Below are 27,326 nucleotides of genomic sequence, written 5' to 3'. Positions count from 1 at the left end.
CCCGGCGGCACGCCGGCCCTGGGGGACCCCCTCCCGCTCCTCGGGCCTCACCCGGGCCATCTCGGCCTGCCGGTCGCGGTGGCAGGGCCCGGGGATCGCACCTTCCCGGGAGATCGCGGCGTGGAGAGCGAGCAGGGAACCCTCGGGCCCACCGCGTCTGGACCCGCACCCCACCCGCGCACGCGGCCCCTTTAAGGACTTGCCGCGCCCGCCCGCCTCCTTTTTTCTCGCCCGCCTCGGCCTTCCCGACCCGCCGGGAGCGCGCCTGCGTCACCACGCCCCAGGGACAGGGAGAGCCATTGGTTGCCGAGCCCGGGGCCACGTGACAGGGGGCGGGCGGGGCCTCCACCGGAAAGGGCGGGCTAAGGTGACAGCTGTGGCGTTGTGCGTAGGTGCGGGCACCGCCGGGCTGACCTTCATCCCCGCACCGCCCGCGGCAGGGCGAGCCAATGACTGCGACGAACTGGGGCACGTGACAGGGGCGGGGTTTCCGGAAGGGGAGGGGCGAGGCGAGCGGCTTGATGCGCGGTAGGTGTCGCGGGATTCGCGATGCCAGGCGGGGTCTGCGGCTCGCCCCGGACTCCGGAGGCAGGCCTCGTACCCGGCCGTCTCCCTCCTCCTCCCCAGGACGCGGCCCTCCGCCCGGGGCCTCTCCTCGTCCCCCGCTTCCTCCCGGGACACTGTCTCTCCTTTCTCTTTCCTCCTCCCTCCTCCTCTCCCTCCGCCCCGGGACACTGAGCCTCTTTCCTCCTCCTCCTCTTCCTCATCTCCCTCCTCCCAGGACTCTGTCCCTCCTCCTTCGTCGTCGTCGCCCTCCTCCTCCGCATTCTTCCTTCTCGGGACACAGTCTCTCTTCCTTCGTCTTTCTCCTTCCTCCTCCTCCTCTTGCCTTCCTTCCTTCTCCTTCCTTCCTCCTCCTTCCCCCTCCTCCTTCCTTCCTTCCTTCCTTCCTTCCTTCCTTCCTTCCTCCTCCTCTTTTCCTTCCTCCTCCTCAGGACACTGTCTCTCCTCCTTCCTCCTCCTCTTCCCCTTGTTCACCCCACACCATCCCCTCTTCCCGGGGATGCAGCGCCCTCTTCTGTCTGGCATAGCCCTGGTGCCCTGGCCGGAGGAACTTGGGCAGAGTCCAACCAGAGGGATCCATGGTCCATGGTAGGGGGTGCTGGGAGGGGCTCAGGGGAGCAGCTACCTGCCTCTGCCGAGTGTGCATGAATTGGTGTTGGTTGAAGAGGCTGTGTACGCCTTGCTGGGCCTGGCACCTCCTTATACCGAATAAAACAGCTCTGCAGTTAGCCCAGCACCCCTGCTGCCGCAGGCTCCGTCCCTGCCAAGTGCCCGACCTCCCTGGGCCTTGTCCTCCTGCCCCACATTCTCTCCTTGCTGTCACCCTACCAGTTCCTTCCTGCAGCTCTCTGGGTGCTTAGCACGAGTTTGGACGTGATCTGGGTTTTTCTGTGCAGTTACAGAAGTCTAGCCCTGAGGCTCTGCGGTGTGCAGAGGCTGCTGTGTGAGTGTGAATGAACGGCGTTGTGAAGGGAAAAGTACCGCAGTCACATTTGGGCAAAGCTCATTTAAGTTTTATTTAGATGGTTGTTGTCCTTTTCTACCACACACCTCTCCCGTTCCTGGGATTGTAGTGCTCCAGAGTGAATACTTTGTGGTTGCGCTTCTTCTAATTTACCACCAAAAAATTCTTGTCAGCTGTGCCCAGAATACCACCTTGAATTGTATTTCACTGTCCAGGTCACCCCCTGAAGAGCCCAGGGTGCAGCGGAGCTCAATGTCACAAATTGTGAAGCACTAGGTGGTCACCTTGTGTCTCTGCCACGCGCATTTCTAGTATGGATCAGAAACTGTCCAAGCTGGTAGAAGAGCTCACGACTTCGGGAGAACCCCAGCTGAATCCTGAGAAGATGAAGGAACTGAAGAAAATTTGCAAGTATGTCTTCAGGTCCAGCAATTCATGCCGATCGCTGGCTCAGCAAGTCTGAGACACCCCCAGGAGATTGTGGGACTTCCCCTGGGGTCCGGCCTCCCGCCTGGTCCGTCCTAGCCCTGCCTTGCCTGCCTCCGCCATGGTCCCTGTGTGTGGGGAGGGAAAGAGCAGGATGTTTCCCCAGGGCCCTGGGGACCCTGCCCTGGCAGGCCATCCCGCTGTGGGCCCCCGTTCTGGGGTTAGGGGCAGGCTGGTGCGGCAAGAACACTTCTAAGGATAGCTCTGTTGAGAGCACAGGTGCACAATCGCTGATTGTCCTTATCCTGCATTTACAAAACAGGAAAATTGAAGTCAGTTTAATGACGTCGTTAGCTTTTGAAAAAAAAAAATTTAGCACAAATCAGCTGTCACGGTACACCCAGAACACCCCCAAACAGCAGTGGCTTCTCTTGCAGGGAAGAGAGCTGAGAGGACTACAGGAGGAGGCAGGGTGTGTGGTGGCTCCTAGGGCAGGTCCCAGAAGCTCCACTGACCTTTCCTTTGCTGCACCTGCAGGGGAGGCTGGGGGCCGGGGTCTCTGCTTGGCATGAAGTCTGTCCTGCCTTTGTCTGATGGGCCAGCTGGTGACCACTCTAGGCTTTAGGGGCCATAAGCCTCTGCTGTGTCCACTCAGCTATGGACAGTACTGATGAACAAAGTGAAGGAGAGGCCATGGTTGTGTCCCAACTGGGTGCTGACACTGGATCTTCTGATTTTACATGTCATGAAGTATTATTCTTTTGGTTTGTTTCAGCCATTAAACCTGTAAAAGCCATTCTTGGCTTGTGGTCATACAGAAACAGGCAGGGGCCGAGGGCTGCAGTTTGTCCAGCCTGTTCTGGACAAAGGTTAGAAGAGTGGGGGCGTCCCTGCTGCTTTGCATGCTGTCCGCACACAAAGCATGTAACGCAAGGCTGACGGGTGTCCCCAGGTCTTCCGAGGAGCATCTCAGCCACACCTACCACCTGCTCACAACACAGCTGAGCCAGGAGCATGCCCAGATCCGCCTCTCTGCATTCCAGGCCATAGACGAGCTCTTTGCCCGGTCTCACCAGTTCAGGATGCTGGTTGTTTCCAACTTCCAGGAGTTTCTGGATCTCACACTGGGCACTGACCATGAGCAGCCCCTGCCACCCCCCAGGGAGGTGGCCCAGAAGCTGAGGCAGGCTGCCACCCGGGCTGTCCACGAGTGGAATGAGAAGTACGGGGCGGCCTACAAGAAGCTCGCCTTGGGCTACCACTTCTTAAGACACAGCAAACAGGTGGGCAGGCTGCACTCTGTGCTGCATTGGTGGACACACTTGCCTGGCCACTTGGCTGCCAGCTAGGGGTGTGGAGGGCTTCCGGGAGTGGGGCAGCAGCTCTTCGAGGAAGACATGTGGAGGGAGTTGGGTCTCTGGTCCTGACTTCCACAGAAAGCCCAAAGGAGGGGAAGTGTCCTGTGGCCAGGAGTTGAATCCCGTCAGGGTTTGTTGTGGGCTCTGGTGGTCCTGGCTGCTGCTGCCTCTGTCCCCCTATCCTGGCAGCTCAGGCCTTGCCCGGGGCATCGGGCCAGTCAGTGCAGCCTGACATGCCGCAGCCTGACATGCCGCCTGGCTCTGCACCTCTGCAGTCCCCTCCCGGGGTGTTTCCAGGCCCCCCGGGATGGGACAAGTAGCATGCTGCTCTCTGAGGTGCTGCTGACTGTGCTTCTGTGGGGGATCGATCATTGCTGTCCACGTGTCTCCTTGTGTTTAGAAGCCTTGGAGCCAGGGACACACAGGGCCTGGCTCATGGGCATGTCTTCTCTCAGGCCTGGTTTGCCTTATTCTCTCTGTGTTCTATGTAGTCAGGTCTCATGTCTGCTTCAATTTCCCAGGTGGATTTCCAGGATGTGAGCGCAAGGACTCTGGCAGAAAGGAAGCGGGAGGAGGAGAAGCAGAAGCGCTTGGATAGAATCTACAAGGAAAGGTCTGAGCGGGCCGTCAGGGAGATGGAGGGTGAGTGCATGGTGAGGGACCACCCTGCCATGGGGGTGGCAGGTGGGCAGCCCCAGCCCTGTCCCCCGGAACCCCTGGGCAGCCTCTACTCTCACGCCCCCTGGCGGCGCTGCATGGGAGCTTCCGCAAAGGTCTCTAGGCTGGCAGCAGGGACGTGTGCCTGTTCATCTCACAGCCCGTTTGCTCTTGCCAGCACCCCCACTTCAAAACCTGACCCTTCCGTGAGGGACAGGGAGCAGGCCTCTGCCCCCTGAGGATGGTGCTGGCGGGCCCCAGGGAGGTCCCTGCTGAGAAGCAGCCAATCAGAGTGCCATGGTAAAGATGAGCTCTCAGTGGAGTGCTGGGAAATGCTGTGTCCTTATAGCTCTCCCCTGGCCTCTCTCTGTCCACGGTGGCACAACCACTTGGTATCCTTGGGGGTACCAGTAAGCTTCATGGCAGAAGTCCAGACCTGTGTGTGTGACCAAGGACATCCCACAGGGCGGCCTTGTGCAGCTGTGTTTGTGGCTTCTTCATCCAAGGGAGTGGTCTCTATCGGGGGAGGAAAGAGGAGGCACAACGGCCAGGCAGCACACAAGGACCCAGCCCACCTGCCGCTGGCATGTGCCTTCCCTTTGATCAGGGCCCTGTGCTGGGGGCAGGTGGTATTGTTTTGCTGGTGACCCAAGAGGCAGTACCTGTGTCTGCAGAAATGTCCGAGGAGATCCGGAGCTGCCTCACGGAGGTGGAGACCTGCTTCAGGCTGCTGGTGCCATTTGACTTTGCCACAGGCCTGGGGACAGCGTCACCTCTGGTGGCCTTCCCTGTGTCTGAGGAGAGTGCCCGCTGCCAGGCCGGTGCTGTGAATCATGGGGACGAGGAGCAGCCCTGCTGCAGCAAGACCCTGATCGCCTGTGCCCACCTTCCGGGAGCCGTCAGTGGGGAGGGGCCACCCCAGACTGCCACGGGGGCCAAGGAGGAGGAGGGGGACAGTGATGGTGACAGTGACAGCGACAGTGACGGAGAAGGGTTTGTGCGGCGCCATGGCCTGGGGTCCCACAAGTACACACTGGATGTGGAGCTCTCCTCAGGTAACCCAAGCTCCTGCATGCTGGCCTGGGCTTTCTACCGTCAGCCATGGGCCCTAGGGACGCTGGCAGAAGCCGGAGTTCTTGGGACCGTGAGCGGAGCAGAGCAGAGACTCCGGGGTTGGGGTGAGGGGTGACTTGAGGCTCGGGTCCTGTGGTCCCACCCTGAGGTCCTCCGTGTGACAGGCAAGCCTGACACTTTGAGGGGCTGAGGAGCCCTTGGGGAGGCTGTGCTGCGCAGTCCCAGGCCTGTTGGGCTCAGAGGGTGACTGTCGGGCTCAGGCCAGCCTCTGTGGCTTGCAGGAAAATGTGGTTGGAGAGCGGCTTCTCACCATGTTCGTGATGACGTAGGAGAGATGCAAAGGGCCCCACGCGGCCTGCACCCTGTGTGGGCTCTGGGTGGTTTGGGAGCCTGCTAGTGATGTCAACAGAGGAAGAGCAGTCAGGCTACCTAGTTGTGTGAAGACCTGTCAGGCGTCTTGGGTCCAGCAGCCCCAGGGGAACTGTCTGGCTGGGTCTAGAGGGACAGACAGTGTGCAGAGGTGGGGGTGCCCAGCCAAATATGGGCTGGGGTGGCGGGATGTGAAAAGAGCCCCTTGGGACTGAGCCTCCGTCCTGAGAGTGGTAAGGGGCAGCCCCAGGGGGTGGGGGTCCAGGGCTTCCACAGGTTCTGTGGGATGAGCAGGGTCTTCAGGCCTGTGTGCAGGGAGATGTGCAGTCTGGCTAAAATGGTCTCCACCAAAATCAAAATTTAAAGTAGTGAGTCTGTGTCTCTGGGGTGAGGTGTGGGGTCCTGGGCAGAGTGTGGCTGGGGCAGGATGGATGAGGCGGACAACTTGCCCCGTGTCCTCTGCTGACCCTGTGTTCCAGACGGCCTGAGGGTGCATGAGAACGAGGACAACCACGCTGTCATCCACTCGGCCCGCGATGCACTCAAGCTTATCCAAAACAAGTTTCTGCCAGCCGTGTGCTCCTGGGTTCAGGTAATGCATGTTTCCACCAGACACACATGCTGGGGGTGCTGGGGCCACGTCAAAGGGCACGCGAGGTGTGAGGGAGGGTGCCCTAACCTGCTCAAGTGACGCGCCCCCTCGCTGGCAGCTCTTCACCCGTGCAGGGGTCCATGGTGGACACTTAGAAGCTGCCATTGACCTGAAGGCGGAGCTGGAAACCGCCCTGAGGAGATCGGGAGAGCTGGACATTAAGCCTGAGGAGGGGCACAGGAGGGAGGTGAGTGCTGCCAGCGGACTGGGGGAGGGAAAGTGAGGAGACCTACTTTTTGAGCTCAGTTTTCAAAGTGAGCAAGAAATCACTGGCACTCAGAAATATTCTGGTTCTACCTCGCTGGGAGCTCCTTTCCTGAAATGGAGGGTCTGACCAGGAGGGTGAGAGAGCACTGCATAGGCAGGCCTCCCTGTGGATGAGGGGCTAGGACAGGGTCCAGGGCAGGAGGGCATGGCAGAGCTGGGGAAGGAGGCAGAAAGTTCTAGTTAGGAGGGAGATCGCAGGGCCTGAGAACTAGCCCAGCCCTGCTGCACTTCTGCACCCTAAACCTTCCCGAGTACCCCCAGCAGAGCCTCCCATGAGCTGGGAAAGACTTTCTGGGCTTCAGGGTCTCATCCTGTCCACCTGCGCGTGACCAAGGACACACCATATTAGGGTGCGTGCAGGAGACAGAGAATCCAGACTTGTTCTCGGGCTTGTGCAGAGGGCCGTGTCCCTGGCCGGGGCAGATGGATACCACGGTCCCAAGCGGGGCTCCACAGAGGAGCTCCGGGGCAGTGAAGCAGGGCGAACATTTGATGTGGTGCCCCATTTGGGGAGGATAGTCAAGGATATGTGTCTGCTGGTTGTGTAGCACCTCCAGGCACCGTGTGGTTTGAGAGGGGGATGCTGGTCCTCTCAAGGGTTGTGTCCCCGGGCAACCTGGTGACGCAGGGACAGGCCCGTACCTGTCGATGGGGTGCCAGGAAGTCCATCAGCTTCTGGGATACCAGACACTGGGCAGCAACCCTGAGCCTCGAAAATGGTGCCCCCTCCCATGAGCCTATGCCAGGATCTGGACCTTAATGTCCAAAAGGGATGTGAGAGCCGTGTCCTCTGCAGGTGTCCTCGGGGCCTGCCAGCAGGGAGGGGCAGCCACAGCTGGAACAGCAGCCGCTGTGTCAGAACCAGAAAGACAGCCTCCAGAGTGCACCTCTCTGCTGGGAGCCAGGCCCCTGGACCACAACTCCTGGCCTGGCTCTGGGCAGATGTAGCTGTTAACAACAGGAATTCTGGGGTGGAGGAACAGTATTCCCTGGTGAGGAAGAGAAGAGCTTCGGAGCCGCTCAGACCTAGGATGGATGGGGACCGACACCCTGGCTCTCAGCACCTAGTGAACTGGACCCCTATGGGGCCCCTGGACACCTATCACAGCACCCCTGCCCTTGGTGTGCCTCTGAGCAGCGGCCCCAGCGGCTGTCCTCCCAGTGCAGGGTATGCAGGCCACGGGGACCGGCAGAGGGCACTCTTGCCTTTCTCCCATGAAGCTGTGCTGTCTCAGGAAAGTTCTGGGCAGGAGCAGGGCCTGCTCACAGCCTCGCCTCTGCTGGCTGATGTCCTAGTGGATTTCTGTGGGTGCGAGATTCCTCGCAGAGCATTTCAGGTGTGTGACTTCACTAAGAAGTTAGTTTTGTGCATTTTGATCAAGATCTTTTTTTTTTTTTTTTTTTTTTTAAACGATGAAGGGAGGTTGTTGTGTCAGGAGGAAAGTGATCTGGTCCACTCTGCCCAGCACGTCAGGAAGGACTTCTTTCCGAATGTTAGAAGAGCCAGGATCACAGCATCAGAGCAGAGGCTGGCCTGAGATCAGGCAAGGGTGGGGGGACCGGGTGGCTCCCCTGGGTGCCTCCTTCATGGCGCCCTGAGGACCAGCCCATGTTGCATGAAGACCACCTCTCCACAGCCAGGTCTGCAGGAGCTGAGGGAGGTGCCCTTGGGGGCTGAGAGAGCCCCGGGGTTGTGAGGGCTGCTTGGGCAGGATGGTCTTGTCCTGCCAGGCCTGGGGATTGGTAGCACTTCTGGGGCTGGCAGGACACTGAGCCCAGAGGTGGCAGCAGAACCTTCATGTTGGCCTGATGCCGGCCAGCCCACCCTGGCCTCATGGTTCAAGCCCCCAGGGCAAGGGCGGGTGTCCTGTTGGACCCAGGGAGGATGGCTGCTGTGTCCCGAGTGCTGGTACCCCCAGCGACCAGTGGGCAGTGGCCAGGGTGGGTCGGGTCCCCTCTCCAGCAGATGCCCTGGGGATCTTGTGGGTCCAGTTTGGGGCTGCCTAGCTGTACTGTGGCTTCTGCTGCCCCCAGCGGACCCAGGGGCTCCAGCCAGCACCTCGATCTGCTGGACTGTTGGGGAGCCCCCAGCATCGAGGGCATCGAAGGATGCGTCTGGTGGGGGCAGGCTCTGTGGCCCTGCCCCTCCTGCACAGGATCGGCGGGGCGCACAGAGACCCCTGGGTCACTGGGACCTTGTAGCCTGGAGTTGCATGTGCAGAGGCAGTGTAGCTTCCATCAGCCCAGTGGACACTTCCCAGATGCTTCTCCACAAACTGATTTTAAAAAGACAGTGCTCTGAAATCCTTGGAGATTGTGCTCATCCACGCTGGCGGGCAGCGGCGCCTGGAGATGAAGCGATTGGGGCCCGAGTGGCTGAGTGGCAGTGCCCCGCTCAGGTGAGCGCCGCTTCCCAGAATAGCCGCCCATATCTGTACATCTGCTCCCGCACCGGGCGGCCGCAGAAGCTGCTGCGGTAATTAGAAATTATGAACGACGTGTGCTCCACTCATTTTCAAATCAAACGTCTGGGGCTTTCAATCGTTTGCCTTCGCGTCTCCCCACCTCACAGAGGCCTAGCGGGTGGCGTTGAAACCTTGAGCTCCACAGGCTGAGCTGGGGATGCTAATCCATAACGTGAGACCTAAGTATTTTTGAACTTCTGCCAGAAATGTCAGAGAGGATGAGCACAGGGCTCCTGGCCGGGACTGGGAGCTGTCCTCCCCACAGCCCGACAGGAACCAGCCACAGGGCCGATAGTTAGAAGGTATCCTGGTTCTGGGTTTTGTGTAGTTGTTGGCTTGTATGTGTTGTTTTCCTCTTGACACGGAGGTTCCGTCTTTAAGATATATTTCAGCCAGTTTAAATATGTTTAACTGTTTGTTTTATAGAGTGTGTCTCAGTTCTGTTTGGAAGCAGCTGGGGATAAATCTGAAATAGATCAATGTGGAGCATCATTCGGTAGATTTAGTTTCCAGTCCTGCTGCTGCGGGAGAGGTGTAATAATCTGTGGCTGCTACATTCGTTAAACTGATAAAAATCCTTTATAAACTTTTAAATTGCCTGCGGTTTAATTATGTGGCCAAGAACAGCGATTATTTTGTATTGTGTAATTAACAAAATATTAATTTCCTACCAACCAATATGTCTGAAAACATTAACCTGGAGCACCAGTTTATATAAACTATCAGCAGTATGGTTTTTTTTGAACGACTGGGTTGTGTGTTTAAGTGGGTAAAATGCTTGTGTGGGTGCTTTGGTCTGATCAGCAGTCTCACGTGGCGGTCGAGGGCTCTGCCAGGGGACACATTCTCTCTGTTCCAAACGCAGCCAGACCACGTGGCTCAGGGCAGGCGTCCCTGGCAGATCGTGTGCCGAGGATGTGCCTCGGGCAGGGGTCCTGGGTGCTCCAGCTGCCATTGTGTGGGACAAGTTTTCCATGCCGCTGGAGCCACATGAGGGCTGGCTTCCTGTAGGTGAAAAGGACAGAGCAGGAAGCCCAGGGAATGAAATGTTGAACGAGGGAGGCAGGCCGGGGAGGCAGGGAAACTAAATCAGCCAGCAGTAGGGACCTTGTGCTCGGCAGGGCCGGTAAACAACCTTCCTGGTGACATGGCTCCCTCCATCACACTGAAGGCCACGCGGCTGCAGCCAGGGGCTGGGAGCCGGGGGAGGGGTCACATGCCTTCCGCCCTTCTCACCAGGCCAGAGAACACTCAGGTAGGCACCGAACTGCCCAGGCCAGCCCCTCACCTGTGCCCTGGGGCTCTAGGGCCCTTCTCCGCCCCACCACACCCGGGCCCTCCCTGGGCTGTGCGCACCCCTTGCTCTTAACACCTTCACATATCATCCCTTTGATCCTATGAGCATCCCTATGAGGTGACTCTGTCACTACCCCATTACACAGATGGGAAGATTGAGTCTGGGGGAGGCCCTGAGCCTCAGTCTCAGAGGGTGATGTCTGCCTGCACTTTTGCCCGAGAAGGTTAGGCTGAGGGAGGACAGCATGTACAGTGGCTTCTGTTGTGTGGATGGCCACCTCCTTGGGAGGTGAGACCCGCCTGAAGGGAAAAGCCTCAGTCTACTGGGAAGGATGTACTGTCCCACCGCTTACCCACTCTCATAGGCCATGCCCTGCTTGGTGGCCTCCCTGCATGGGTGACCGCAGCACAGGCTCCAGGTACTGCCCGAGGCTCCTGTGTTGCGTGACGGATGCCCTGGAAATGGACCCCCAGGTGTCCCGTTGCCCCGTGGTGTTATGGCTTGCACTGCTGGCAGGCCGGGTGCAGTGTGGGAGCAGTTTCCAAGGCAAGGCCTGTCGAGAACCCCAACCTGCCGCTGATTTGGATCAGACAAGAAACGGGGCCACGGTCATTCTGGAATGCAGTGATGCACATCTGCACCAGCTCTATTCTGAGTGGGGGACCTTGTGCTCTGCAGCCTTGTCTGCATCCAAGCAGGCTCTGTGTGGCCCTGAGTGCTGTTGTCAGGGGCCCTGTTCCCTCCTGCTTGCTGGTCAGCATGCGCCCCACCGTCCTCTGCCCTCTGAAGGCGCGTCCCCAGCCGCTGGAGATGCACATGAGATATTGGCCTGGCTGGGCAATTTGCACGGCCTTCCAGGGAGGGCATTAGCATATAAATAGCAGATGCAATGACGACCATCACAGCTGAGCACGTTTAATTTTTAGTTTATAAGATAGAATGGGGTTTTAAATGCATGGCCATCAAGCCGCTGAAAGACAAATGCAGTTCGGAGCTCACTTGTCTGACGAGGCCTTACATCATTTTTTTTTTTTTAAAAAGGGAAACAGACACACATAAAACTGAACAAAAGTGATTTCTTGGGTGAAAAGTAATTGAGATTGCGCACCGAGTTAATTAGATCGTACAAAATTTATTTAACGGTCCCAGCTGCATCTCAGGCGTGCGTTTGGCGGGCAGACCTGCTCCCAGAGCCAGGTCGCTCTTCCTCTTCCCCTCAAACAATCAGTAACCCCGATACCCCCACTGCTGTAAGCTGATTGTGTTGTATATTTTAGCCATTTTATTGCTTGTTTAATTATGATCCCAGAGGCTCATTTTTCTAAATCCTTTTAACTGTGGGTGCGAATCCATTTGTATGAGATCAAGGAAGGCCGGAGCCCCCGGCCTGCACCTCCCTGTGGCTGTGGGCTAGCTGGCCTCTCCCGAGGGGCTGCCCAGTGAGGGAGGTGTCCGATGGGCCGTGGGGCTCTGACCACCGGCCAGGGCCTCCACCTGTTGGAGAAGATGGGTGCACACCTCAGATGCAGTGTGGGGGAGGGGATTGGTTTCTCAAGACTGTTCTGTGTGGTTTGTTGCTCCCAGCAGCATTGAACAGTTCACAAGTAGACCCCAATTTGAGGGCATGATTCTCTTCCTGTTCTCACAGCATCCACATGCCCCTGCCCACTCCCTGCCCAGGACCTTGCTTGCCTGGCTCAGGCCTGTTTCTGACCTGTGACCTTTGACCTTGAGGGGAGGTGGCCACCTCACTGCCCCACATAGGACTGGCTCCCATGAGCTCTTCCTGCAGGCCTCAGTCTCCCCAGACTGTACTGCTTTACACAGGTCTCAGGGAGGGCTTTCTGGTTTGACTGTGGTGGTGTCCATGTTCTTAGGTCACACAGGTGTTGTAGCAGTGGTGACTGCCTGACCAGAGCAGTCCTGGGGAAGCAGAGGAAGCAGAGCTTCCTCTGCCTCTGGACACTGGCTATCACTGCGCTGCCCTGATTGGGCTCAGGGTTTGACGTCCAGTTCACTTTGTGCTGCGGAGCTTTCGGAGAGCTGAGGAGCCCTGGGAACGAGATGTTGAACTTGGGAGCTTTCGAGGGTGGATTTGGTACTGGCCGCACAGTCCACCTGGCGCTATACCACCCGCCGTGGGTGGGGAGGGCCGCCCCATAGCCAGAGAGCTCACCACTCACGCGCACCAGTGCGTTGCCACAGAGGCCAGAGGCCCAGCTGCGGGGACCTTGGGCGGGGGCAGCTCTTACCCCGGGGGAGTCCCCAGGCTCTTGCAGAGGACAGCGTCCTCCTGGAGGTGTGTGCTGCCTGGTATGGACTCGTCAGTGCTAATTTAAGAACAAAGAGGAGCCCGGGGCTCCATATTTCATCTTGGGAATAAACAGTTGTAGTTAGGGAGAAAGAGGATATAATTCCTAATAGTTAGCTAAGCAGCTGAATATTTTTTAGGAAATGAAAATTTAGTAAAAGTCCCTGGCAAAATTGAAGGGTGTGAGCAGTGAGCATCATATTTTATGAAAATGACCTCCATATTTAAAATCCGGCACTCCGTGTTATGCATTGTAGCACCCAGTCCACATCTACCTTTTAGAAAATTAAAACACATAAATTCTGTTTAGTGTTTGATACGCACTGCACTAGCCGAGAACCGTAATGCCCTAAAACCTTGGGCTGCTTTCCACCTTTCATAAATTCCTGGGTAGATTCTATACAAAAATAATTTTCAGGTCCGTGGCTCATTGTTATTCAAACGTGATTGATCGCCGTCATTTGCCCAGCTCGGGAGTTAAGTGCCCCTGTCATTTCCAAAGAGTATAATTGGGACGTTTCACAGGTCAGTGGTGGAGACAGGCTTCCCTTTTGATCAGTGTTAGACTGATAACAAAAAATTACAGTTTCCGATGATGAATGTCTCCCGTGCTTCCCAGATGCACCACCGTGGGTTGTACCCAAACAAAGTGCATTTGCATCTGATTATGCCTCTCAAGGCAGGCGTCCTGGACCGCAGGTACGGCCCATGTGGCTGCTGATGCCCAGTCGCCGTGGCCGCCACCAGGCCTGGCTCTGCGGGGACTGGCTGCTGTGAGGGTGCAGCTGGCATCTGTGACCCACTGGGCACAGTGTGGTCTCCTCTGTGCCCCCGAGGTGTGCTGCTAGGAGAGCCGTTAGAAGTGAAGGCATGTGCCGCATGGTTCTCCATCCAGAGTTTGTCTCTTCCTGCCTTTGAGGGTTCATGTCACGGGCACCCACCCGACAGGGGTCTCCTTTCTGGAGGGACTGAATTTGTTGGTGGCAGTGGTGCGGTCCGCACCCTGCTCTGGCTCAGCTGGCCCCCAAGTGTTCCAGGTGGGTTGGCAGTGGGGTGGGTGCTTCCCTCTCAGGAAGGACTGGTCCTGATGGTCTGTTCCCCTCCCAAGTCCTATCCTAGGGCTGTGGGGGTCACTGAGAATGTGGGGCCACCTACAGAAGCCCCACTCCTCTGCGGACGACCTGCATGGGTAGGGTCCCTGCCACACTTTCCGGGCCAGGTGCTGCCCAGCCAGCAGGGCAAGGGCAGAGATCCGGGTCTTGTAGAAAGGAAGCCAACCCCATGTGGTTCTTCAGGCCTTCTGGGTAGGGGGGCACGGAGGGGGGCCCCCAGCTCTTTTCTGGTGGCTCAGGGCTCCTCACCACACTAGCCTGGATGGGGAAGGGGGCCTCAACCAGAGGAAACGGTTTCTTCAGTGGCTTTTTAAACAAGTTATTCTTAAGGACAGAATATTCCACAAGTGCTGTCATGGGAGCGGGGAGCTGGCCTCTTGCTGGGTGATAACAGTCTCCTGGGGCTCTGGAAACACATCTACTGCATGAGACTCTATAGCCATGCATCTTCATGCATTCCCAAGGGCACTGGGCAGTGGGGCAAGTTTATATGTGGTTTGGATGGGGACCCTAGATGGCCGGCTGATGGGATAGCCATGGACCTGGCATGAGCTCAAGTGGGACCAGGCCTGGAGACAATCTTTTGTCTAAGGTGATGCAGCGTACCTGACGCTGGACCCCAGCCCGGAGAAAGGTCTCCACAGAGGCAGGACTGGGAACTCCTGGGCCTCTGTGCTGTGCTTATACACAGGTCTGGGGGTGTTTCCACAGGTGGCAACCCCAGGGGACAGGGACGAGGACAATGGCGATGACGATGATGATGGGGACTTTGTAGAGGTTCCAGAGAAGGAGGGGTATGAGGCCTGCATCCCCGACCACCTGCGGCCTGAGTACGGTGAGTGCAACTCGGGTAGCCAGGGTCCTGCTAAGGATGCTGACCATTAGAGTGTGACCTCACATCTGGGTCTGGGGTCTGGGGTCCACTGAACAGGGGAGCCAGCTGTGGTGGATGCCCCACCTGCCGACACCACAGATCTCATGTCCCAGGCAAACCTCTGGCCAGGGCTCCTCCCCCAGGCCTGCCCTGCAGTGGGCTCCTGCTGCCCCTGTGTTGGGCCGGCTCCACCACCCATCTAGGGGGTACAGCCAAGCTGGCTACATGCAAGAGGCAGCCCTGTGGGGGACACAGAGGTCTCAGCACTTAGGAGGGAGTCCAGGAGTGGGGCAGGCACCAAATGCCCAGGGGAGAGTGCTGTGGGGGTGTGGTGTGATTCCCAAGGTGGCAAGGCCACATGGGGCAGGAAAGAGACAATGGCTAGCAGTGGCTGCACCCTGTTCTCAGGCTCCTGAGGCCCCAGGCCCTGTTAGCTGGGGCACCCCTGCTTGCTGTCTGTGGAGTCACAGCCTCTGTGTCTGGCCCAGGACACCTGTGTACCTCGTGACAGAGGAGGGCTGCTCCAGAAATGCAGACCCACCTGCAACTGGTCTCTCCTGTCTGGGCTTTCCTTCTTTTCCATACCTGCACCCCAGGATGGTGGCCTTCTGGGGAGCAGGGGTGTGCGCCCACAGGATCTACCCGCACACACACAGAGGAAGCAAATAAAAACAAGACCCATGGTTTCTGTGGCAAAACAAACCATTTGATTTCTGAATCTGAAGGTGAAATGTGAATTTGTTCAGATGATTGGCAGCTCAGGTGTGGCCCAGGGTAGCACATCTAGACCTGACACCTAACAGTGCAGCCCTGGTTCCTCTCCTGCTTGCCATCCACCAGCCAGATGACCTCTCCCCAGGCACCCAACTGGACGCGGAAGCAGCAGCGACTCATACCTGCTCCCTGGCCGCCAGGGGCCTGTGTGCATGCCTCACCCTCTGCTCCAGCCACGTGGGCCTTCCCTTAGTTTTTGGGTCTTCCTCTGACTGTTAGGCAACCTTCCTGTCTCTTGTTCCGTGCTCTGCGTCTGAAATGGTCCTGCCATCCCTGGTTTATGCTGCCACCCCCCCACCCAGAGGAGGGGCTCTCTGTGGCCAAAGGCCTCACCTGCACCCATGAGGTGCCTGGGGACTGCTTAAGGCACCTGTTAGGAGCAGTGACCGCCCTCCCGTGCCCAGGCCAGGACAGTGAACAGTTGGGGGCAGGACTTGCCAGGGAACAGCCCGCTCAGTGTGGTCACTTCTCTAAGTTTCTGCAGCAGAGGAGCCTGGTGGCAGGTAGCCCCTGCCTAAGAGCCTCCTGTGGCTGGCAGGTTGTCCAACAGAGGTGAAGCTGCGAGGCTCTGGGCCCTGACTGGGAGCCCCACCCTGACCCTCAGCTCATCCTCTGACTGTGACTTTTCAGTTGCAGACTCTTGCCCTTGCCCTATGCACATCCCGCTTTGAGGACATTGAGCCCTTTCAGAAGGAAGAGCTGCCCTCTGGCCTGGGGTCACACTTGGACCACATTGCAGTCTGTGGAGTGCTTCGTCTGTGCCACATCCACTTTGGCACGAGGGAAGTAGCACCCAGTGAAGCACTTGCTAGGCACCCACAGGGACACTCCTGCTGGCAGGGTCATAAGCGGCCATGGATCCTTTGGCCTCCCCACTAAGAGTAGCTGAGGGGACTGGATGACAGAGGCTGTGTGGGCCCTGCTGTGCTCACAGGACACATGCCTGAACTCAGTGGGTGAACCTCCCTCCGGGCCTTGTCCACCCAGCCAGGACAGAGCAGAGGGAAATTGTCCCCACAGAGCAGCCTGCAAGCCTGATTGTGTGGTTCCTCCACCGAGCTCTGGGTGTTTCTCCAGCAGCAGGTGGGCGGCATGGGTGGGACGCCTCTTCTGTGCTCCTGGGGCACCTGACTGTGGCCTGCCCCCGATGTCCACTTCCTCGAAAGGCCTGGTGCATGTGGAGGGAACCAGAAGCCCTGTTGGTCTTGGTGCCAGCTCACCCGTTTTCTCTGGAAGGCTCATGACATTCTGTCACCTGGAAGATTGTGCTGGTGGCTAACATGGATCAGGGCTGAGTGCTGTCCATCTGTGTTCCCAGACAGGTGGGCTGGGGCAGCGATGGACACAGCCTGGGTCCCTGGGGGTCATGACCCAGGGGAGACTGCATCCCCAAGACAGCCATGCCACCCTGGCCACCACCCTGAATGCGGCCGTGAGCCCCAGCGGGCCCCGGGGCTCTGGAGGTTTCCAAACACAGAAATGTGCCGGGGCAAGTCAGTCAGTTCATAACACTAGTTTATATTCCGCCACTGTTTTTTCAATTAAATGCAGGTGAACCTGCAGTAGATTCGTCTAAATCCACACGGCTGCGGAAGCTGGCGCTTTTTCTTTCTCATTTCTTTCTCTGAATTTTCACCGAGGGGCTTTTATCTTCCCCTTAATCCTACCATTTCTGTCAGGACATAATCTCTTTCTCAAATTTACATTTTAATTACAAGGCCAGCTGAACTAGGTAAAATCAATAATGTCAAGCTCGGCGGCCTAACTCCGCACGGAAGCCGCAGCCTCTCCATTTCCCGCTATCGATTCATCGCTCCCGCCCTGTCTGCCTTAGTGCTCCAGGCAAATGGGTGCCACTTGGTCAATTTAAACAAAAAAGGGGATTTGAGCAAGTGTAGGATTCTTTCTGAAGGCAACTGTGGAGTAAATTTGAGGCAGGGTCCCATCCCTGAGGCCCATGCCCTCAGATGGCAGGCTCAGCAGGGGGGGCAGTGCCAGCTCAGTGTGGCCTCTAGCTCTTCCGGGAGGATGCACGCTCCCGGGCCTGAGGAGTGCCGCCTGCTTTTTGGGGTCTTACTTTGAAAGTATGTCAGCGAGATTGATTTTCTACAACAATGTGAAAATGGTAGTGTTTTTTTAGTACTCTGAGTATTTACTCTGCTTTAACACGCTTACCCATCTTTTTAATGGTTTAAAACAACAAATCAATGAAAAATATATTTCATTCTTGTAACTCCTAGGAATTCTCATATTGATCTTCAGGCTGTGATTGTATCCATCTAAATGCCACAGTGCCCACTTATCAGCCGCCCCCCCCCCATCCCCCGCACCAGGCGTGTGCGTGTGGCGCGTGCACGCTCATGGGCTGACTGTGACAGGCTCTGCGGCAGTTAGTGATACACCTTGTCAACATCCCGAGTAGAGGTGTTGGGGGTTTGGGGAGCTGGAGCTAGGGAATCCTGGTGCTGATGGAGCCTGGTGCGGGGTCCCCACCATGGGGGGCCTGTCACACCCTAGTGGCTCTATCCTCCATGCTCAGCGGCCAGAACCTGAGAAAGGGCAGCAGGAGGCTTGCCAGGCATGTGGAGCAAGGGCAGGCAGATGATTCCTGCAAAGGGCCTATGGGCCTCGGGAGCTCCCAAGAGACCAGCTGCGTGTGTGGCCATGCACCGGGAACACCATGCATGGAAAGTGGCCGGTCCGCTGAGCCCTGTGGTGCAGCATAGGACTGGGCGGCCGCCTCCAGGTTAAGTCAGACTGCCCCTGCTGCCTGAAGCAGATGCAGTCCCTCCTGGCAGTGCCAGCCCAGCCAAGACTTTCCTCAGGTCCTGAGTGCTGCCATGTCCCTCTGGTTTTCTCTCTAAATGCAGTATTTGTGATCCGTGTTGAGGGGGGTTGCTGGGTGGAGCTGTGAGTTCAGCGGGACCATCTACACCATGAGTCTGTGTGCTCAGGAAGGGTGAATTAGAGGGTGTGTGTCAGTTTCTGGGCTCCTTCTGACCACCCCGTGGCCTAGAGATGCGGTCTGGGGACACTGAGGTCCCTTCGGGTCCTACTGCCTGGTGGTCCTGGCAGGTGTGCGTGTGCACTCAGAGGGCTTCTTGGAGGCAGCGTCCCACACGCCTGTTGATTTGGCCTTGATCTGTGAGGTCCGCAAAGCCCACCATGGTGAGCCCCTGAGCTGCTTACCAGATGCGCTGTGTCCCTCCTCGTGTGTCCATTCTTACTGAAATGTCATCCTGGCAATGCTGCCACCCCACTTTCTCTGGGTCCCCACTTGCAGCATAAGTCTACTCGCACGTCTCTAGCGTCGTTTGTTGTAAGTGGGTCTCATGTGGCCCGCAAATCATTAAAAGTTTTGGAACTAATCAGTCTGCCTTTGAACTACTTTAATCCACATGAGGAATGATCACTACGTTGTTAGATGTCTTAGGCACTTTGTCGCCACTTCTGTTTCTTTCTTCTTCTGACCTTTCATTTGCTAGATTATTAAATCCATTTATTAAATATTAATAAAATTGTAAGAAAAATGATTTTTCTGAGGGTTGTTCCTCATTTTTGAAAGATTCATCCTCATGTTTCCTGCACACAGTTGCTGTCATGGTGTAAGGACGACTGCACTGCCCTCCCTCCTTGCCTCCCCAGCCCAGCCCTGTGCTCACGCCTACATGCCTTGCCTACATGCCTTGCCCCACGCCCAAACTCACTTCCCTCCCTAACGGATTGATTACTTGATCTGAGAGTGTTTTCAAAGCAGACCTCCCGGTGGTGCCAGAAGGGGTCTCATCCCCATGCAGCCCCTCATGGGCATGGCCAGATGCTAGCAAGCTGGATGGAAAGCTGTAAGCATGAATGTCTTGTCCTTCAGTCTTCTCAGGACAAGCTCCAGAGATGGCACATTCACCGTCACTGCTGATGCCAGTGTTGTCCATGGTATCCACCTTTTCTTGTAGAAGCTTTTTGGATCTTTCTCTTCATCCTTAATGTCCTTAAATTTCCTCATAACTTGACCATCCATTTTTTCTGTCCATTTCCTGACACTCAGTGGGCTTTTTGCCCCATACCTGAGCTGTGAGAGAGCTCCCAGGGGTGCCCACCATTCAAGTGTGCCTCACCTGTTTGGTACATCGTCACCGCAGGAGTGTGCAGCATGCCTGTGTGACGTCTCGTCCTCTGTCTGAGACACGTTGCTCAGTCTGTTTGTTTCCTTCTGGGTGGGTCAGTCCTTAAGCTGTGAGCCGTGCTCGGCCCCCAGGCCCTCAGCTAGTTTGGAGGGGCAGGGATGGCGTGCCACTGGTCTCCTGATCTGTGTGCTGTGCAGCCCTGGAACCCTGGCTTATATGGTGACAGCACAGAGAGGGGCCAGCAGGGGTCAGGGAGGGTCTGGCTAGTGGAATTGAGAAATCTGCTTTCAGCCTGTTCTGAGGACATGGGGACGGCCATGTGCCATGCAGGTGTCGTTGGGAGACGCAGGCATCGTGGCCCACAGGTGCCACGTGGAGCATGGCTGTGGCTGTTGGAAGATTTGTTGCAAACACATGCAGTCAGTCCCATTGTGACAGCAGTGCCCCTGGGGGTCTGCCTGGAGTCTTGGGAACAGTGGCCGGAAACGACACATCTGTGTTCCAGGGCTGGAGAAAGAGCCGGCTGTGCGGAGCTTGCCAGTGAGGAAGAGGACAAGGAGGGACGAGGAGGCATGTGACCCCACCTCTGCTGCTGCCCAGCTGCATCAGCTGCGTGGACGCTTGCCCCCATCCCCAAGCCCCAGGTGACGTCCAGATGCCCTGCCTCTGCGTGGAGCACTGAGCTGCCTCCTGGCTGCGAGGCCCCTTTGGCTTCTGTGGAGGCAGCCCTGGGCATGTTCACCGGCCAGGCGAGCACCTGCCAACATCTGTGCCCACGGCAGGGGCTGCCAGCAGCATCGGGGGGTCCTCGGAGCACTGGCATGTCAGCCAGGGCACAAGAGAGGCTTGAGGCTGTGGGGTGTGAGGGACAGATGTCATAGCACCCCCAGGCCTGGCGTGAAGGCTAAAGATCCGAGACCAGCTCCTTGCATGGCTCCCTGGGGACAGGTAGGGCTGCCCTGGAGCCCAGGTCTAGGGAGAGCAGAGGACAAGAGGGAGAGGCAGGTGGCTGTGGCTGGCTTCTGGCATGCATGGTCAGTGTGTCCTGTTCTTGTGGCCTCTCCAGGGCACCTGTGGGACCAGAGGAGGCTGGGAAGCTGGCAGTAGAGCGGGCCCGGGCACCTTTTGTGCCCTTTGGAGTGGACCTGTGCTATTGGGGCCAGGAGCAGCCAGTGGCTGGGAAGATCCTCAAGTGAGTGTGGTCGCATCTGGTTCCCATGGGTGCCCAGCCTGCTCCTTGCCTGTCCCCTGCCTGTGAACACAAAACCAGGCACAAGAGGAGCATGAGGGCAGTTAGCACGCACAGGCTCCCTAGAACTGTGCCCCAAAGTGGGATTTGGGACTTTCTCTGAACCTCTCTTTTGCTCCCTGGGGAGATGTCCTACTTTACCTCCTGGTATCTTGAGAGCTCTTAACTGACCCATCCTGCTCTGCCCCAGACTCTGGTGCCTCTGATGTCCATATGGGCCAGGCCTGGGGTTCTGCATGGACCTTCTGGGGACCCATCCCCTCGCTGTGCTGGCCTACATGCTCTCTGTGGGGCTGCAGCTGGGAAGGGGGCACAGTTGCATCCCCTCAATCTGTCGGGAGTGTGGCCCCTAGGTCGGCCCCCGTGGCCTAGCACTGCCTGTCCTCCTAGACTGGGGGCAGCACTGGAGGCTGTGGGCAAGAGCAGACTCTAGAGACTTGGCTTGTAGCACCTCTGACAGGGTCCAGAAGTCTCTGCACTCTGCTCCTCCCCGGGGTGCCTGGCGCCCTGTCCAGCAGCATCCCTGTGGCAGCTCTGAGAGTCTGATGTTGCAGGTGTGACTCTGAGCACCGCTTCTGGAAACCTAGCGAGGTAGACACAGAAGTGGACAGCGCTGATGTCTCAGAGATGCTGCAGAGCCGCTACATCACCTTTGCGGGGACATTTGAGCCTGTGCGGCACCGGTGCCGTGCCCTGAGGCCTGACGGCCGGCTCTGCGAGCGGCAGGACCGGCTAAAGGTGAGGTGGTGGCCAGGGCCAGTGGGGGCCATAGGCATGTGGGGATGGTCACCTTGGGGCCCAGCTGAGCCAGGACAGGGTGGCCAGGTAAAGTGCTGGGCTCTAGCCAGCCACTACCCTGGCCAGGCTCCTATCCCAGGAAGGGCTTGTCTGTGGCTGGCAGATGTCGCTTAGCCACCACCTTATGGCCAGGGTTGAGAGTCTGACATCCGGGACCTGGGCTGCTCTGCCCTGGTCACTGTGTCCCTGCTGTCCACTGTGCCTTCTGGGCCTGCTCTGCACTGAGCCTGGGTGAGCAGTGTGGAGGGAGGTGGTTTTGGCCAGACCAGTGTAGGCCTACCCTCCATCATAGATGTACCCTGAGGGCTGTGGTCGGCAGAGACAGTGGGCAGCCCCATCCGGCCGCCAGAACTGCTCTTTCTTTGTTACAGTGCCCTTTTCATGGGAAGATCATCCCAAGAGATGATGCGGGACGGCCCCTCCATGAGGAAGATAGGGCCCGTGAGCAGAGGCAGCAGCAGCAGAGGCAGGCAGGCCATGCAGGTAAGTGTGGGGCCTGGGGCAGGCAGGTGGGCCGCTGGGCGGGGATGGCCTGGGACCCTGTGTGTGGCCACCTGCCACCTCTAGCATGGCTGTAAGTCACAACAGCACCGCAGGGGACACAGGCTTCTTGGTGGGCCATGTTTTCCTATAGCTGCCCCCAGGAGACACAGACACACGGCCAGAAACCACCATGTTATCTGTTGGAGGTTTGGGTTCTGGTTTCTGAATCACATTTTTAAGGAAATAAGGGGAACAGAGGTAAGAAAAATTACTGGCTGAAGCCTGCTCTCCAGACGGAAGAGCAGCTCGCTTCCTGCCAGATAGATACCTTCTGTGGTGCCTTGCCACGCCCTCCCCTCTGCAGAGCTCATGCTGCCAGTTGCCACCCTATAAGGCCCACCCTGGGCAGCATAGTGGGCTTTGGGGGTGTGTGTCTGGGCAGAAGCAAAGAGATCCCAGGCACATGTGCTGGCACATGCCACATGCTGGCCACCTGATGTCAAAGGACCCCTGAACAGGGCCAGGTGGTGTCACCTGGAAGTGACTGTCCCTTTCTGGGTGCATGTGGGCATGCTCAGAAGAGGGTGGATGCCCACCAGACCCTGGTCTGTCTCAGTGTCTGCCTGCATTAGGGTCTGGAAGACTTGGCCACCTGGGGCTCTGTCTGCCCCAAGAAGCCAGGTTGCAGACCCAGAGCCCTGAGGAAGGGAAGGTGGCCTGCATGTGAGGGTCCCAGCCAGGCCGTGTTTGTGGTCATTAGTGGGTTTTTTCCCTTTGACAGATGTCAGATTTCAGGCTGACAGGGCGTCCGAGCCCCCGGGCCATGGATGGCGGCAGGGAGGGGCCAGTGACCTGCTAATCCGCGGGGCGAGGCCTTCCCTGGTGGCTCACACTCAGGAGCAAATTAAGTGCGTATTTTTTGTGTCAGCCCTGAAGAGTATCTGGTTCTGCAGCCCTCAGTGACTTGTTAACAACAGGTATCGGCCGCGGCCGCGGGCCGGCGCTGGCCAGTCAGATGTGAAATAGCGTCTCTTTACTAACTACAGTATTGATCCCCGCCTCCCTCGCACGCGGGGCAATTTTCTTTTCCCTGGGCTAACCTCAGTGACAATGCGCGCCGAGCTGCAGGCCCGCCAGCGCACAGGAAGGCCACGCGGCCCCGCCATCTATTGATTTTCCTCAAAGGCTTTTAAATTGCTCCTTCATTTTACTGAGATGCTCATTCCATCTCTACCGGGCGCCGGTATTTTTCCGTGGTGTTTAAACAATTGCTGCATTCACTGAGCTCCTAAACTGTGGCGCCTTCTTATTATGGGAGATAAACTGTTTAGACAGTTTTCCTTAATCTGGGATTAATCATTCCTGGGACTGAATCGTGCAGCCCTGCACTCCCTCACTTCAAAAAATCAACCTGGGGAGGCCTCACCGTCTATCTGTGTGGGGCATGCATCCTGGCCCCTCGGACCCTGGCCGCAGGCTTCCCATGGGCCGGTGGCCGCCACTGGTGTGTGGGGTGCCAAGCAGCCTTCCGCAAGCTGGGGTCACTGTCCGTGGGTCTGGGCGCATGAGGGTGGCTGTGCTGTCACTCCTGAGTGGGATGGCACTCTGTCTCCTGGACCTCAACTCCACCTGGTAGAGGGAGTCCGGCCCCCACCAGGGTTGGGCAGAGGAGGCCAAGCCAGGGCCACAGCAGGGCCCATCGAACCCAGGGCTGGGAGCCCCAGAACATTAGGCCATGAACCCTCTCCTCAGTCCCCACAGAGGTACAGCCCCAGGCTGGCCAGGCCATGCCCTGTGGGACCTGGAGCCCTGTCTCCTGCCACCTTGCCAGAGCTCACCATGGCCGACCGTGTGCAGCAGGAAAAGCAGAGCTATCTGGGTGAAATGACCCCCTCTTGCTGAAGCCTGTTGTCAAGTTCTCTTTGGGCCAATAAAAAAAACTTGGCCCATCCTGACCCCTTGGTTGTGGCCGCCCCTGCTGCGTGCAAACAGCAGGCAGCCGTAATTGGGGGCCAATGGGGCCCAGTACAGGTGCGGCCGGGAGGTAGCCTGCATGTGGCCCTGCCCCCCCAGCTACCAGCCTCCACTGCCTTCCTGCCAGAAGGGTCAGTGGGTGTACCCAGCACCTTCCTGGCCTCTGTGGGCACAGGGGCCCATGGGGCACAGGATGGTTGGGGACTCAGCCTTGGATGCCTGCCCCCTTTGTCACTGGCCAGCAGTGGGCACTCTGAGCTGCCCTCAGGCAATGAGGGATCAGGAGTTTCTTTAAATCTTGGGGTCTCTTGGCAGACTGGCAGGACCCCGAGTTTATGAGAGATGTGGAGGCCGCCACGGGAGTGGACCTTGGCTCATCTCGGTCCAGCGGGAGAGGCAAGGGCAAGCGGAAGAAGCATCCCGGCCTTGCCGACCTGAAGCAGCAGGCCAACACTGCCCGCGCACGCATCGCCAAGAAGGTGTTTGCTAAGTAAGGGCTGCATGCAGCATTCCTGCCACCCCACGCCAGGATTTGGGGGTGCTGCAGTGGGCTGGCTGAGCTCTCTAACACCGTGAAGGTCCAGGGCCCGAGACCTTAACCCTCTCTGCTACGCCTTTCTCCCTGTGACCACTGGGTCCCCAGGCAAGATGGGTGCTCCTGGTCAGCAGGGGGCAGGGGGCCAGTCAGGAGCAGAGCCCGGAGCTGGTCACCCTGAAGCTGATAGATGAGTGTCTTCTCTAGTAGGCAGAGGCGGGGGGTTGGGGGGGGTCACTGACCAGCACACCATCGTTTCCTGGGGATGAAGTGAGGCCTCCATGGTGACTGCTGGCACTGAGCCAGCTCCATGTCTCTACCTTGCCCAGCTGACCTGGAAGGACTCTTGTGGTCTGTGGGCAGGGAAGTCACCTCCAAGGCTGGTGTGATGGGAGGCACCATGCAGGTCTCCACTCCATCAGAGCTTGGCCAGTGCTGTGAGGGAGGTGAGTCAGGGATGGGGCATCTCTGCAGCACAGCTGGACCTGCCTGGTGGCTGTGGCTGGGACTTGGCAGGGCCAGAATAGGAGGGCCACCCATCAGCACTGTCACTGCCTTCCTGCCACTGTGGCTGGCCAGATGAGTCTTGCGTGCACAGGTGTTGCCAGAGGCTTTGGGGCACTTGTTTAGGAAGCACCTGCGGGTCTCTTGGCCACCCAGGGGGGCAGCCTTCTCCAGCAGACCCCTAGAAGGTCTTCAGCTCAGTGTAGTGGGTGAAGGAGGCTCTTCTCCTCTCTTGGCCAGCATCGCCAGGTATTTGGCCTGAGTCAGGTTGGACAGGAGGGTAGCTTTCTCTGTGCCCACACGGAGTCCCCAGGGGCTGTGGGGAGTGGCTCCTCATTGCGCCTTCGCGTGAGTCAGCATCCTGAGGACAGTGTGGCTCCCCAGGCTCCAAGCACAAGGCTGGCTTCCTGCAGATCCACCAGGGGTAGAAGGCACCCTGGGTGTTGATACCCAGAGTACTGGCCAAGGGGCCTCTGTGCCCGGCCTCCTCTCTCCATCCTCAGAAGGCCTTCGTGCTGGCTTCGTGGCAGCAGCTTTATTGCCTAGAACTTGTCCTGTGGGAGGGCCACAGGTGACCATGCCCTTCATAAGGTAGCAGAACCCCTGGGATGCACCCAGCAGTCACACAAGCACTGGGGGCAGCAGGGCATCACTGCTTGGTGGCCTCAGTGGCTTCCTCCTGAGCACAGAGCCCAGGCACTTGGGCAGTGAGACTCACTTGACCTGCCTATCTGTGCTTTTTGCTGCATATCCTGCACTGTTGCCCCATGGCTGTGCCCTGAGGCGCTGTGTATGTGGCTGGGCAAGAACAAGCTGGGAAGAATCCAGATCTGGTGCTTCCTAATTGCGTCTGCCCTCACACTGCTCCACGACAGGTTGCAGGGCAGGCTCTGCCTTTATCTTGGGGTGTGGCCTGGTGCTGGTGAGATTTGGGGTCTAGGGAGCCCACAGGATTAGTGCCAGGACTGCTCTTAGGCTCTCTAAGCTGTGGCACCTCTAGTTGGAACCCAGAGCCCTGGCCAGACTTCCCTGATCATGTCTCACTTGCTTTCCCCACAGGGCAGCTGTGCAGAGGGTGATCACAGCCATGAATCAGATGGATCGGAGGAAGCATGAGAAGTTTGCAAACCAGTTTAACTATGCGCTGAATTAGAGGGCCAGACGATGTATGTGGTCTCCTCTGGCCATCAGCTCCTCTTCTCCCTTGGCTGGTACACTAGGATGGGAAAACAGACACAGGACTGGGCTGTAGCCACAGCCACCGTTGTTTTGTGTATTCAATATGAGAAAATAGTACAGATTCAAATTACAGTGCGCTGCAGGTATGGACTGTCCCCTGCTGTGGCAGGCCATGGCCATCTAGTTATGGGTCCTGCCTGCTTGAGATCCTGGAGGTGACATAGGCAGCTGTGTCTCGGTGGGGCGCCTTGCAAAGCCTATCCACTTGTGACATGCTTCAGAGTGAATGGCCCATGTGTGACCCCCCACTCCCAGCCCTTTCCCCAGGCAGTGGTCACTCACAGGGGCTCTAGGAAACCTCACACTTCATGTAAACACTGTTTTTAAGACAAACACAAAGAGAAGTGAGCCGTTCAGTGTTACACCTTGCATTTCCAGTGCACAAAGCGTTTTGGTGATGGATCTGCATTAGAATGCCAACAACTACCTCACTGCTTTTGTTTTTTAAAAAATAATTTTATTGAGATAGAACTCACACACCCTAGGATTCACACTTTTAAAGTGTACCACTTAGTGGATTAAGTACATTGTACAGCCTTGGACCACCTGGTTCTAGAACTTTCATCACCCCAGAAGAAAGCCTGTCCCACTCCTCACTCCAGCCCCTCCCTCTTGTTTGTGGCTTTGCCCTTTCCAGGTGAACGGAATCCCAGCAATATGTGGTCTTTCATGTCTCCTGGGTTCTCCATGTCGTGGAATATGTCAGAGCCCCATGCCCTTTAGTGGTGCAGTGATGACACCCAGTGTGTGGGCACAGCACACTGCTGATCTGTTTCTCACGGACAGTTGGGTTCTCTCCACACCATTTGGCTATTATGAATAATGCTTTTGTGAACATTTGTGTACAGACATACATGTCCATTTCTTTTTGGTTTACACCTAGAAGTGGAATTTCTGGTTCATGTGACAACTGTTTTGACTTTTTGATGAACTGCCAAACTGTTCCAAAGGAGCGGCACCATTTTCCTTACATTCTCACCGCAGTGCGTGAGAGTTCCAATTTCTCCATATTTTTGTCAACACATGTTATTATCTGATTTAATTGTAGCCATCTTGGTGTGAAGTGGTATCCTGATTTGCATTAACTTGTATTTTCCTAATGACTAATGATATTAATTATATTTTCGTGTGCTTATTGGCCATTTGTGTATTTTTTTTTGAGAAATAGCTATTCAGATCCTTTCCCATTTTCAATTGGATTGTTTTGAATTGTAAGAATTTTTCATATATCCTACACCCTTATATTGTTTGCAAAT

General features: G+C 57.2%; 1 protein-coding gene across 5 annotated transcripts; it reads left to right on the top strand.

Annotated features, from left to right (window-relative positions):
* The first annotated feature begins 395 nt into the window (after window positions 1-395).
* Window positions 396-27,205, top strand: UVSSA (UV stimulated scaffold protein A). 5 transcript variants are annotated; one of them, XM_041753214.1, is made up of 15 exons: window positions 396-528; window positions 1,744-1,939; window positions 2,907-3,237; window positions 3,834-3,954; window positions 4,644-5,024; window positions 5,892-6,004; window positions 6,123-6,251; window positions 14,228-14,351; window positions 19,794-19,932; window positions 20,355-20,480; window positions 21,092-21,275; window positions 21,707-21,818; window positions 22,600-22,726; window positions 24,108-24,282; window positions 25,891-27,205. In XM_041753214.1, exons 2-14 carry the CDS (start codon window positions 1,842-1,844, stop codon window positions 24,280-24,282), a joined length of 2,160 nt encoding a protein of 719 aa, XP_041609148.1. In that variant the 5' UTR covers window positions 396-528; window positions 1,744-1,841; the 3' UTR covers window positions 25,891-27,205. The 5 variants fall into 5 exon arrangements, with proteins under 5 accessions (XP_041609148.1, XP_041609147.1, XP_041609150.1 ...); XM_041753213.1 differs by lacking the exon at window positions 396-528 and adding an exon at window positions 1,000-1,152; XM_041753215.1 differs by lacking the exon at window positions 396-528 and adding an exon at window positions 1,162-1,507.
* Window positions 27,206-27,326: the final 121 nt, after the last annotated feature.

The sequence above is a fragment of the Vulpes lagopus genome, chromosome 4 (assembly GCF_018345385.1).
Source record: "Vulpes lagopus strain Blue_001 chromosome 4, ASM1834538v1, whole genome shotgun sequence".
Lineage (NCBI taxonomy): Eukaryota > Metazoa > Chordata > Mammalia > Carnivora > Canidae > Vulpes > Vulpes lagopus.
The sequence above is the reverse complement of the archived record's forward strand: the minus strand, read 5'-3'. Positions and strand labels throughout refer to the sequence as shown.

What these genes read in the sequence shown, in the direction of transcription:
- UVSSA (XM_041753214.1), top strand. Translation starts at nt 1,842, where the DNA reads ATGGATCAGAAACTGTCCAAGCTGGTAGAAGAGCTCACGACTTCGGGA. An exon ending in GGATGTGGAGCTCTCCTCAG is followed by an intron (nt 5,025 to 5,891) that starts GTAACCCAAGCT and finishes CCTGTGTTCCAG; the next exon opens with ACGGCCTGAGGGTGCATGAG. An exon ending in AGCGGCAGGACCGGCTAAAG is followed by an intron (nt 21,276 to 21,706) that starts GTGAGGTGGTGG and finishes TCTTTGTTACAG; the next exon opens with TGCCCTTTTCATGGGAAGAT.